The 12,841-nt window shown below is 42.3% G+C and overlaps 1 protein-coding gene across 2 annotated transcripts in view; it reads left to right on the top strand.

Moving 5' to 3' along the window:
- The window catches only part of MFSD6 (major facilitator superfamily domain containing 6), an 86,569-nt gene that overhangs the window by 59,370 nt on the left and 14,358 nt on the right, over positions 1 to 12,841 (top strand). For both annotated transcript variants that reach the window (XM_075829919.1, XM_075829921.1), the window contains exons 4-5: positions 4,597 to 4,758; positions 7,497 to 7,595. In XM_075829919.1, coding sequence (XP_075686034.1) covers positions 4,597 to 4,758; positions 7,497 to 7,595 — 261 coding nt within the window. The remainder of the gene's footprint in view (positions 1 to 4,596; positions 4,759 to 7,496; positions 7,596 to 12,841) is intronic.

The raw sequence follows: 12,841 nt of genomic DNA, 5'->3' as shown, positions 1-12,841 counted from the left end.
GCCAGAGGATAACTTAATTATGCCCTTTATGAAGTGTGTTCATTCTCTTTTATGTTCTTGGCGTGAAGCAAAAGACTTCAGATAAATCTAGATTCCTTGTGTACTCTGGCAGACAAGTAGTCGTCAGAAGTCCTATTGATACATTTGCACAAGGCGTTGGTTGCCCCACAACTAAAACGGCTATGATCACATTGTTTGTCAGGTTGCAGTACTTCCTGTTATGACAATGCTATATACTGAAATGGAAATATAGTTAAAAAATTATTTTTTTCTGGTTACCTACGAAGTGCTTTTTTTTTTTTTTTTCTATAGTCAATCAAAATTTGTAAAGTAAATAGTCAAATTTGTTGTACTAGTGATTGTTTAAAGTGTAGCTAAATGTTTGACAAACTTCTGACAAGTCATAGTGACATGTCAGAAGTTTGGATTGGTGAGGGTGCGAGCGCTGAGACCCCCACCAATCGCAAGAACGAAGCAGCTAAAGTGCTCGGCTTTTTCCAGAAATAAATGTATCGGTGTATGGACTCAATAGAAAGTCTATGAGCTCGTACTCCATCAGCTTTCCGGAAAAAGCCGAACAGACACGAAGCGGTAGCTGCTTCGTTCTAGCTGTGACATGTCAGAAGTTTGTCAAACATTTAGCTACACTTTAAAGTGTAGCCATCGTAGGGCTGGGCGATTATGAACAATTATTTAGGCCACGCCCACTATTTGCATGCTACGCCATTGAATTAATATATCGCCTGAGCCTGTTGTATTGTACTGTGTATAATATACCCCCTGACACTGTCCCCCACACAGTATAATGCCCCACAGCTGCTCCCACACAGTATTATGCCCCCACACAGCCCTGATGGTGTCTAATAAAATACATACTCCCCTAACCCCGTTTCAATGATGAGTGAAGGAGATTCCTCTGCTCCTCCGGTCTGTGTGGCTCGGCGCAGACAGGCGTGATGACTGCACTGCATGGCACACGTCTGTGCCGACCTGTGAATGGCTCTGCACAGACAGGCGCAAGACCCGTGAGCGGCCGGTGTTACATAGTGAATATTAGAACAGGGACCAAATTGCCCCTGTTCTACCATTGTTTTCAACTGTATCTGCGTCCTGAGGATGCAGATACAGTTGAAATGTGGAATTAAAACCAAAATGCGTAAGATGACGTCTGTTCTCTGCGCTGAATTTTGATGCGTCAAAGGGTTAAGAAGCGGGTAAAAAATCACAATATATTGCAATACTTAAGTATTCCAGTGTATTGTACCAGCGATCTGATGATCGCTTGTTTAAATTGCCTAGGGGGACTATAGAAAAATCGAAAACATTAGTGAAATTAAGTTTAGAACATTATCCCGCAGGGTGAGCGCCATAAAAAAAATAAAAATTAAAGATGCCAGAATTGCTTCTTTTTGGTCACCTCTGCTCCCAAATAAAAATGCAAAAAAAAAGTGGACATGTGGGATGATGATGCACCAACACATCTAAAGTGGAGACTGCTCTAATGAACAGTACTTGCGGTAGGCTGGGATACACATAAGATCGAAAAACTAGGTACATGATGGGAACTGTCGTTTCCTGAGAGCACTGAACTGACAAGTCCAGCCTACCATCTAGAAGTCTGTCCGTGGCTACAGTGTTACATCGTGGATGGGTGAGTAAGGCTGAAATGTGAATTACTGCAGGGAAAGTGATTAGATGGTTATATAAATATCTTTAGACATGTTTGGTTTTGTTTTTTTATTTGCTCCCCGGATAACCCCTTTAACTTGTCGTTTTTATCGCATTTTGAACACTGTAAAAGAGAAACAAAAACAAATGGAAGAATCTGTTTTTTTTCTATTCCACACAAAGAATTCGTTTTTCAGTACATTGCTACAATAAAGGGTGTCATTAAAAACTACTACTCGTCCCGCAAAACGTAAGCTCTCATAGTTCTATGTTGATGGAAAAATAAAGTATGACTTTTGGAAGACTGCGAGTGAAAAACAAAAATTAAAGAAACAAATAACTTCGTCGGCAAGGGGTAAAGCACATTTTTAGTGATCTGGACAAACAACATTCTTGGTATGTCTACATATAATTACTGTAAATCCCTTGTGTTATACTCCTATATTCTAACTCGCTGATGTGCACATAAACAACACGATCCATTGACTTCTGAGAATGGAGAAGTCAAAATCTTCTACATATCTGATCAATGAACAATATTGCCCAGCATGCTTATCTGGCAGGTAGTTCCCTGTGGCGGTATGTGTGCTTTCAAGAGAGGATGCTCCACAGTGTTGCACAATTACGATTAGCTTGAATTGTTGACCTACACAAGATGGTCCGTTAACCAATACTACCTGTGTCAAATTGTGAACTTTCCATCGACCTGATGCTGAAAGAACCTTAATGAGACACTGTCTTTTTCAAACCCTCAGAAGTCCGTTGTTTGTAAAACTGTACGTTGAGGTGACATGCAGTACACACCTATTGATGTTATATTTTTTATTACAACTTTTTCTATGGAGGGGTGCAGGAGGAGGGAGCACAGAGAGTGTGAGTCACACAGACACTGCATAGAAGTCTATGGAGAGGGGGAGGAAGCAGGAGCAGACAGAGACAGAGATCCTACAAGCACATCTATGTCACCCATATCTCCCAACTTTCAAGTATCGAAAAGAGGGACAACCTATGCGGCAAGCGTAGTGTGGCACAGCAATTTTTTTTTCCTTTTAAGCCACGCCTCAAATTTATACAAACCTGATTCAGCCCACACCATATCATGCCAAATAGCTGCCCCCACACAGTATAATGCCCCCATAGATGCACCCATACAATTTAATGCCTACTTAGGAGCCCCATACAGTATAATGCCCTCATAGATGCACCCATACAGTATAATACACCCATAGCTGCCCCATACAGTATAATGCCCTTATAGCTGTCCCCATATAGTATAGTGCTGCAAGGCCCCTGTAGATAGTGCCACAGTGCCAACATAGATGGTGCAAGTGCCCACTGTAGATAATGCCACAGTGCCCACATATAAATTGCCATTTTGCCCACATATAAAGTTCCAGCGCCAGTGCTGCGTCCTCAGGACGCAGATATCGTTGACATCGGTATATACCACCAGCCGCCCGGGACAGCGGGACACCGCCTGGAATCCGGTACTCTCCAGCTGAATCCGGGACTGTTGGGAGGTATGATGTCATCCCAGTGCTGTATTCTCAGCTACACTACTCAGTACTGTCATCTCGGCCTAGGCGCATAGCAATCTGCTGGATTGATAAACCAAGGTCACTCAGTTCAAGGATTCTGTCCCCCTCTGTTCGGGACAAGTGGTGATAACTTCCACGTTGACTAACAGGAGGCATCACACAATCATCTCACACCACTTGATCCGATTTTTGAGGTTTCATGTGGCTAAAAACCTTTGCTTTCCATCTGGGTTTAATCCCTTCCCACATACCACAGATTGGAGCTACGTTCTTGACAATTTGATCATTTGCCGATTTTAGCGACACCTGCGACTTCCAAGATTTGCATAACCTTACGGCTTGCCCTTCTTGGTGTTGGAATTTCAACGTTGAGAAATGCATTTGCGGAACCATACTGGGTCCGCATTATGAAAAAAACAAACTGATAAATTGCTCTTACTAGACAAACTGCTTTTATTTTTTAAATCTAATCTCCAATCTGTAACGTGATGCTATGAGCAATTTCCTTTTAAAGAGGCTCTGTCACCAGATTTTGCAGCCCCTATCTGCTATTGCAGCAGATAGGCGCTGCAATGTAGATTACAGTAACGTTTTTATTTTTAAAAAACGAGCATTTTTGGCCAAGTTATGACCATTTTCGTATTTATGCAAATGAGGCTTGCAAAAGTACAACTGGGCGTGTTGAAAAGTAAAAGTACAACTGGGCGTGTATTATGTGCGTACATCGGGGCGTGTTTACTACTTTTACTAGCTGGGCGTTGTGTATAGAAGTGTCATCCACTTCTCTTCACAACGCCCAGCTTCTGGCAGTGCAGATCTGTGACGTCACTCACAGGTCCTGCATCGTGTCGGCACCAGAGGCTACAGATGATTCTGCAGCAGCATCGGCGTTTGCAGGTAAGTCGATGTAGCTACTTACCTGCAAACGCTGATGCTGCTGCAGAATCAACTGTAGCCTCTGGTGCCGACACGATGCAGGACCTGTGAGTGACGTCACAGTGCTGCACTGCCAGAAGCTGGGCGTTGTGAAGAGAAGTGGATGACACTTCTATACACAACGCCCAGCTAGTAAAAGTAGTAAACACGCCCCGATGTACGCACATAATACACGCCCAGTTGTACTTTTACTTTTCAACACGCCCAGTTGTACTTTTGCAAGCCTCATTTGCATAAATACGAAAATGGTCATAACTTGGCCAAAAATGCTCGTTTTTTACAAATAAAAACGTTACTGTAATCTACATTGCAGCGCCTATCTGCTGCAATAGCAGATAGGGGCTGCAAAATCTGGTGACAGAGCCTCTTTAACTCACATTCACAAATAAACTCAATTGCATGAATACGTTATTATTGAATATTGAATGATTACGTTTTTATTGCTCTTAAACAGGTGTGACCCATGCAGCCATATGGGCAGCTTGCATTTCATATCTGAGTGCCGCAGTTCCGCCAGAATTACGGACGTCTGCTCAGGGCATCCTTCAGGGCCTTCATCTTGGACTTGGTAGAGGATGTGGGGCCATGATTGGTGGTGTATTGGTCAATTTCTTTGGTAAGACATACAATTTTCAATTAAGATTTGTCTCGTTTCATTTATCACTGACTCATTCATTCATTCTGCAAGACGTGTGGCTTTTTCCTCTTTTATCACTGCTGCTCAAGGTAAAACATAAGGTGGATGCCTGGAACAGGCTCCCGCTCTCTGCTCTGGGGAGGACTAATCTAATCAAGATGATCCTTATGCCTCAAGTTTTATATATTCTTCATAACTCCCCAGTATGGATACCTAAGCAATGGTTCAGACGATTGCACAATCTCTTTCGGGATCTGGTCTTGAAAAAAGAGGTTCCAAGGATTAAATTGGAGAAATTGCAATTGCCTAAAGACGAAGGGGGGGTCGCGCTGCCAAATGCCTGGATATATTACCTGGCTGCCCAAAGCCAACAGTTTAAGGGGTGGGAGGACACAGAGACCTGGGGCTCCAGTGCACGTTTATTGTCATGTTTGGGGGGAGGACTTAACCCACTAGAGGGTCTGGAAGCGCATACCTTTAAGAGATTGGCGAGTGCTAAACCAACGTTACTCCTGATACATAAAATATGGTGGCAATGCAAACAGATCCTGGGAGTGGGAATGTGTACCAAATATACTCCCCTATGGCATAATCCGGTCTTGTGGGAATTATACCAATTAGAGGGCATGCAAAAATGGGAATCGGCAGGGGTTAGGCGATTACAACACCTGTATGATGACAACGGGCTGAGATCATTTCAGCAGTTGAAAGACCTATTTCCACTGGAGCACAATATGTTTTACCAATATTTGCAGATCCGTCATGCCCTACAGGCGCATGTGGTGGACCTGACGGTCTGTGCTTTTGGGGTCCTAGAGTATGTGGGACGGGCTGACACGATCAAAGGCCTGATCTCAATGGTGTACAGGAGCTTACTGTCCAAACACTTGGGAAACCCAATGGTGCTGGTAAAAGCGAAATGGGAACAGGATGTCGGTCCATTGACCGAGGAGGAGTGAGAAGAGATATTAGCGTCCACATGTCACTTATCGCTCAGTCTGGCGCAGAGGAGATCACAACTCTTCCTGATACATAGTGTACCGCACCCCGTGGGTATTAAAACAGATGAGTATTAGAACGGATACTAAATGTCCTAGGTGCACGGAGGAGAAGGCGGACATATTGCATATGTTTTGGTCATGTGAGGCCCTGAGGACCCTATGGGGGGAAATATTGGACCTGATAAAGCAGGTGTATGGTCGGGAATTGGCGGCAGACCCTAAAGTTATGTTGTTGGGAGCGGTGGGAGAATTGGAGAGTGACAGAATGGCAAGCCTGGCAATTGCCAAGATATTATACCAAACGAGGAAATGCATTGCTAAACACTGGCTGGACGCGGAGCCACCAGGGATGAGGGAAATTGTAGGAATGTTGAATTATAATATCCTGATGGAGCATATTTTCTAAAAGGGGCACGGAAAAAAAAATTGAGAAACAATGGAGCAGATTGTTGGCCTGTCCTGAGGTGCTGTCACCTGAACTGAGCAGACTAAGGGCAAGAGTCGTCTGAGGAACAGGGGGTGATAGAGTCTGGAGCAAAAAGGGGTGGTGGGGAACCTTGATAAGAGAAATGTGCTCTGGCCAGGAATGGTACTAGAAACAAAGGGCGGAGGGGAGGGCTGTGCGGGGAGGGGGGAAAGGGGGGAAGTTGGGGATTTCCTGATATGCTGTAACTATTGTATACGATGTTGGAAAATTGTAATGTGAATGTTAATGTGTTATTTCATTTCTGTGTTCGTATCAATAAAATTGGTTTGATTTAAAAAAAAAAAGTTCACATTCACATTCGTGCGCACGTTTGTGGTATGAGACGACTTATAAGTTTTAACTTTACAAAAACGTATGCATTTGTAACCTACGCTTAAGTTTTTTTGTAGTATACATCATACACTTTTTTTATACGTTTCTGTCCTAAAAACGTATAATTTTTTTTTTTGTTCTTGAGCTAAATCAAACTTTGTAAAGTCAAGACTTCTCATATACGGTGACAAAAACGTATACGTTTTACGTAAGCAAACGTAGGGTTTAAGATTGCGTACGTCGTCCATACGTCGACATTGACTTCAATACGAATAAAAATTTATACGTGTGGTATACGTTTTGGGAAAAGTACTGAAAAGCGTAGTAGACTACGCTTTTCAGGACGTGGGAAAAAAAAGGATAGAACGTAAGCACACAAATTATGCCCAAACTACACCATTAGGGCATCCGTCCTGACCATAGAAATCAATGTACACATTTTGACACTGTTTTTCCATGTCAAAAAGTGCATATCAGACGTACAGTAAAAACGAAATGTGAACTTAGCCTAACTTTACGTGGTCTGCCACTTTGTGGCGGAGTTGCTGTGGTTCCTCACCGCTTCGAATTTGCAATAATACCGTTTAAGTTATAAAGTTAGATGTGATCGATGACCGCTGGATCCTGCGTGTCGCTGTAACTGACACAGTCCGTCCTGCTGACCTGACTGATTCACGTGCAGGATGCAGCTTCTATGTATCCGGGATACATAGAAGCTGTTTCTCCAAAAGTTTTTTTTAAAAAATAAAAACCAATTAAAAAGTTGCTTAAAACACCATGATATATATTGTTTTATTTAAAAAAGTGTTTAAAGGTTTACATAGCCTTTAAATGACTGTGAAAATGAGTAATTTTATCTTACCTCCTAACCGGCAGATCTATCTGCATTGTGTTTTTTGTTTTTTTTGCTCTTCCAGGTGCTGCAGAAACATTCAGGGGGATAGGCATGGCTTCTTTGGTCATTCTTCTACTCTTTGCTCTGATCCAGTGGGTAGCCGTTCCTCAGAAGGAAAAAGGTAGGGGGTAAACTGTTTATTATTATTTTTTTATTTTTTTTCTTTGCCAGGGAATTACATTACAAGTACAGTTAGCCATATTTTTGTTTCTAATGTTATTATAATTTACATTCCATCCTTTATCTATAAAGCACTGATGTATTTAGAGTATCTGTTCAATATTCTGCAGCTGTGCTGTATCAGGTTGAGGCCTCATTTACACGAGCGTGTGCATGTGCGCACACAAAAAACGTGGCGTTTTGCGTGCGCAAAAGGCACTTAACAGCTCCATGTGTCATCAGCGTATGATGCGCGGCTGCGAGATTTTCGCACAGCCGCCATCATTATGACACTCCGTTTGGATGTTTGTAAACAGAAAAGCACGTGGTGCTTTTCTGTTTACATTCAGAGTTTGACAGCTGTTGCGCGAATCACACTGTTCGCACGGAAGTGCTTCCGTGTGACCTGCGTGATTTTCACGCACCCATTGACTTCAATGGCTGCGTGATGCGCGAACAGCGCACAAATATAGGACATGTCGTGAGTTTTTTTCAGCGGACTCACGCTGAGCAAAACTCACGGACTGTCTGCGCGAAAGCCATAGACTTACATAGGTACGTACGACATGCATGAAAAGCACGCGCGTCGCATGGACGTATATCACGCTCGTGTAAACGAGGCCTCAGTCTGTGAAAACAAAGTCCACAGCAAAAATGCCACATTTTATAAATTCCACATTTCAAAGCTAGGATTAGGACTGGATCATAGTTACTGATTTTACAATGGTAGCCACGTGACTGTAAACCTCGATCTTTCATAGGTGACAGATATATTACCAATAAGCTATCAACCGAATATACCTGTAGCTGTTAGTTTGTTTGTCTTCCTACAGTGTTTATATCCTCTTCTAGGTTCAATGCTTTATGTTCATTCTTTAAAATATGCAGCTTGTATTACTACGTCATGGGAACTAAGTAGTTCCCACGAATTGATGTAGTAGCACGTCATGCTGATGGCGTCTGCTCAGAAGCTGTGCCCGCGCCATAACTTGTGGGTGCCGGCTTTATTATATAGCCAACACCTCGCTCTAACGGCCGGGATTGTAAATAACGCCGATCCCGACCGTTTAAGACCTTAGGTGTCCGGGTCAATAGCAACCGCGTCAACTACAGTGGTGCTTGAAAGTTTGTGAACCCTTCAGAATTTTCTAGATTTCTGCATACATTTAACTTAAAGGGAATGTGTTAGCAAAAAATGTTTTTTTTTTTTTTTTAGTTAAACAATTAGTGTGTGGGTGATTAAACAATGTTCTAATTTTTTTTATTTTTTTTTCACGAGTCAGGAAATATTATAAATTGGATTCTAATTTATAATATTTCCCATTGCTGGTCACTAGATGGAGCAATTCCCAAAATTGCAGCATTGCATGTGGTAAAGCAACCACATTGCTTTATGCTGCAAAATTGGGAAAAAATCCCTCGCTCTAGTGAGCTCTCAGAATCCCCCCCTCCTTTATCCTGACTAGTGCCGGGAGAAACGAGGGGATTGAACGGTCTAACCTCCTACACTGTGTGTCGCCATTTTTTGAGCTAACACACAGTGTAGTAGGTTAACATACACTAGTAAACACACAGTAAAACACGAACATACATAGAAATCACTTACCTGCTCCAGTCGCCGCCGCTCCCTCCGGTCCGTCCGCTCCGTCTGCTGCCGATGCTCCATGTGCACAAGTCCGAAAGCCGCGACCGGAAGTAGTAATCTTACTGTCCGGCCGCGACTTCCGGTCCACAGGAAAATGGCGCCGGACGGCGCGCATTTCAAATTGGACTGTGTGGGAGCGGCGCATGCGCCGTTCCCACACAGACGGCCTACACCATAGTGGATGGAACGGGCCCCGTTCGCATTCCCTATGGGACTGGAGCTGCCGTATTCCATGTCTGTATGTGTCGTTAATCGACACATACAGAAATGGAAAAAAAAATGGCAGCCCCCATAGGGAAGAAAAAGTGTAAAAATAAAAAAAAGTAACACACAAACACACAAATAAATACAAATGTTTTTAATAAAACACTAACATCAAACTGATATAAAAAAATTTTTTTTGGTGACACTGTTCCTTTAAAACTACATCAGATTGTCACAAGTCCTAAAAGTAGATAAAGAGAAATAAATCAAACAAATGAGTCAAAAATATTAGACTTGGTCATTTATTGAGGAAAATTATCCAATATTACATATCTGTGAGTGGCAAAAGTATGTGAACCTTTAGGTCCGGTGTTTTCAATCGATAGGATGACAATTAGGTGTGAATGGACGACTGATTTGTTTAAAGAACAGGGGTCTATCAAAGTCTGATCTTCACAACACGTGACCTAAAGAGATTGGACTCCACCAAGCCACAGTAAGACAGTGTGTACAAATGGAGGAAATTCAAGATCATTATTACTCTCCCTAGGAGTGGTCGACCAACAAACGTCATGCCAAGAACAAGGCGTCATAGTCCGAAGTCACAAAGGAACCCAAAGTAATATCTAAGCAACTAAAGACCTTTTTCACATTAGTTAATGTTCATGAGTCCCATCAGGAGGACACTGAGCAACAATGGTGAGAATGACAGGATTGCAAGGAGAAAGCTGCTGCTCTCCAAAAACAACATCACAGCCCGTCTGCAGTTTGCTAAAGATTGCCTGGGCAAGTCAGAAGTTATTGAAACAATGTTATGTGGACGGATGAGACCAGAATCAAACATTTTGGTTTAACTCCTTAACGACCGCCCGCAGTCTTTTGATGGTAGGCGGTGCAGGTGCTTCGTCTACAGTGACGTCTTTTGTTGTCGCTGTAGAAGGTGCTGATGAGCACTCCTGTGAGCACTCATCCTCTAAGCAGGAGCTGTAACTTACAGTTCCTGATCTTAGAGCAGCCTGCTAAATACAGCTGGAATTGGAAAACATTCCGTCCCCATCTGTTTAACCATTTTATTGCCGCGATCCGTGACCGCAGCATGATCAAAGGGAACTCCCCTCTTTGATTGTGTTACCGACCAGGGAATCCCTCTGCAGTCAGCCCTGGGGACCAAGAGAGGACCCCAGGGCTGTCTGTTCAGTTTGCCTGCTTTTGGGGCACACTATGTGCTGCCCTAACAGCAGCCTGTGTCAAAGTGACACAGTGTAATGTATTGGCATACAGGAGTATGCTAATACATTACAAGTAAAAGATAGAGTTGTAAGTAAAGTTATCCCTTAACCCCTTCCCGCACCTTGACGTGACTGCACGTCAAGGTGAGCAGTAACTTTGCGCACCTTAACGTGCAGTTACGTCTGTAATTTGGTAGTTAACCGCCGCACGGCGCCACACCGCAGCGCAGTTAAATGTGCAGGGTGTTTGCCCTGCTTTCCCTGTTGCCGATCAGTGGCCCATCGCCGCTGATTTTGGCAATTAGCCCCTTAGATGAGGTGGTTGATTGCGATCGTGGCATTTAAGGAGCTTAGAGCAGATCAGCAGCCCCCACATGAAATCGCGGGGGCTGCCATGGAGGCCAGATAATTGCCTCCGGGCTGGTTCTCAAAGGCTTCCTGTCAGTGACTGTCACGTCACAATGACAGTTAGAACACATTACACTACATAGGTAGTGTAATGTATTGTAGCAGCGATCTGAGCTGCAAGTCTTCAAGTCCCCTAGTGGGACAAAAAGATTAATAAAAATAAAAGTTTTATAAGTTACGAAAACAAAAAATGTTTTTTTTCCTATAATAAGACTTTTATTATAGGAAAAAATTGAACACGTTAAAGTACATATGTTTGGTAGCACCGCGTTCGTAACGACCCAAACTATAATATTATTTTTGCCGCACGGTAAACACTGCAAAAGAATAGCAAAAAACAATGCCAGAATCACTTTTTTTTTTGGTCACCACCCCTCCCAAAAGTTATGGCTCTCAGAATATGGTGTCACTAAAAATAAATAATTTAAAACAAAGGGTGATTTTATTGCACAAATGCTGCAAAACATAAAAAAAACTATATACATATGGTGTCGTCGTAATCTTATCCAACCGCAGAATAAAATAAAATTGTCATTTATAGCCCACTGTGAACACCGTAAAAAACATTGTCAGAATTAATGGTTTTTGGTCTCCTTGCTTGACAAAAAATGGAATAAAAAGTGATAAAAAAATCGCATATACCCCAAAATTGTACCAATGAAAACTGCAGATCGTCCCTGCAACAAATAAGCCCTCACACAGCAGCATTGTAGAAAGAATGAATAATCTCTGGCTCTATGTATATGGCGACGCAAAATGTGCAGTGTTCCAAAAGCGGATAGGATTGGGCACCACTTATCATTGCGATGCCGGCTACACATCTGTGAAATATATATTTACTGCATTATTATTCCCTATTATGATACCCTGATGTATTCAGCACAGCTTCCATATGCCCCCACATTATAAACTGAAATACCAGCAAAACCCCAAACGGAACAACTTCCAAACAAAATCTGCTCTCCGAAAACCAAATGTCACTCCCTCCATTCTCAACCCTGCAGTGTGCCCAGACAGCAGTTTACGTCCACAGATATGGCATCGCCATACCCGGGAGAACCCGCTTAATATTTTATGAGGTATTTGTCTTCAGTGACACAAACTGGGCACTACATATTTTAACATTAATTTTTATTTACAACTTCAGCTATATTTGAGCTCCAAAAGCAAAATAGCGCTTCTTCCCTTCTAAGCCCTGCTCTGGTGCTTTTTCTCCTTTAATCCTTTTAAAAATTACAATTGTCTAAGTTTTTTAGAAAAAAAAGTCGATTTTCATCAGATACTAATTCAAATACATTTAGCAAAAAAACTGTGGGCTCAAAATGCTAACTATATAGATAAATTCCATGAGGCGGTGTAGTTTCCAAAATGGGGTCACTTTTGGTTGTTTTTTTTACTGTTTTGGCATCACAAGACCTCTTCAAACCTGACTTGGTGCCTAAAATATATTATAAAAAAAAAGGAGGCCCCAAAATCCACTAGGTGCTCTTTTGCTTCTGAGGCCTGTGTTTCAGTCCATTAGGACACTAGGGCCACGTGGGATATTTCTAAAAACTGCAGAATCTGGGCAACAAATATTGAGTTGCATTTCTTGGGTAAAACCTTCCGTGTTACAGAAAAAAAATGTATTACCAATGAATTTTGGCAAAAAAAAAATTTAACTTGTGAATTTCACCTCTAATTTGCTTTAATTCCTGAGAAATGCCTAAAGGGTTAAACACT

The sequence above is a fragment of the Rhinoderma darwinii genome, chromosome 6 (genome assembly GCF_050947455.1).
Source record: "Rhinoderma darwinii isolate aRhiDar2 chromosome 6, aRhiDar2.hap1, whole genome shotgun sequence".
Taxonomy (NCBI): Eukaryota; Metazoa; Chordata; class Amphibia; order Anura; family Rhinodermatidae; genus Rhinoderma; species Rhinoderma darwinii.
This window is presented reverse-complemented; position numbering and strand designations above follow the sequence as displayed.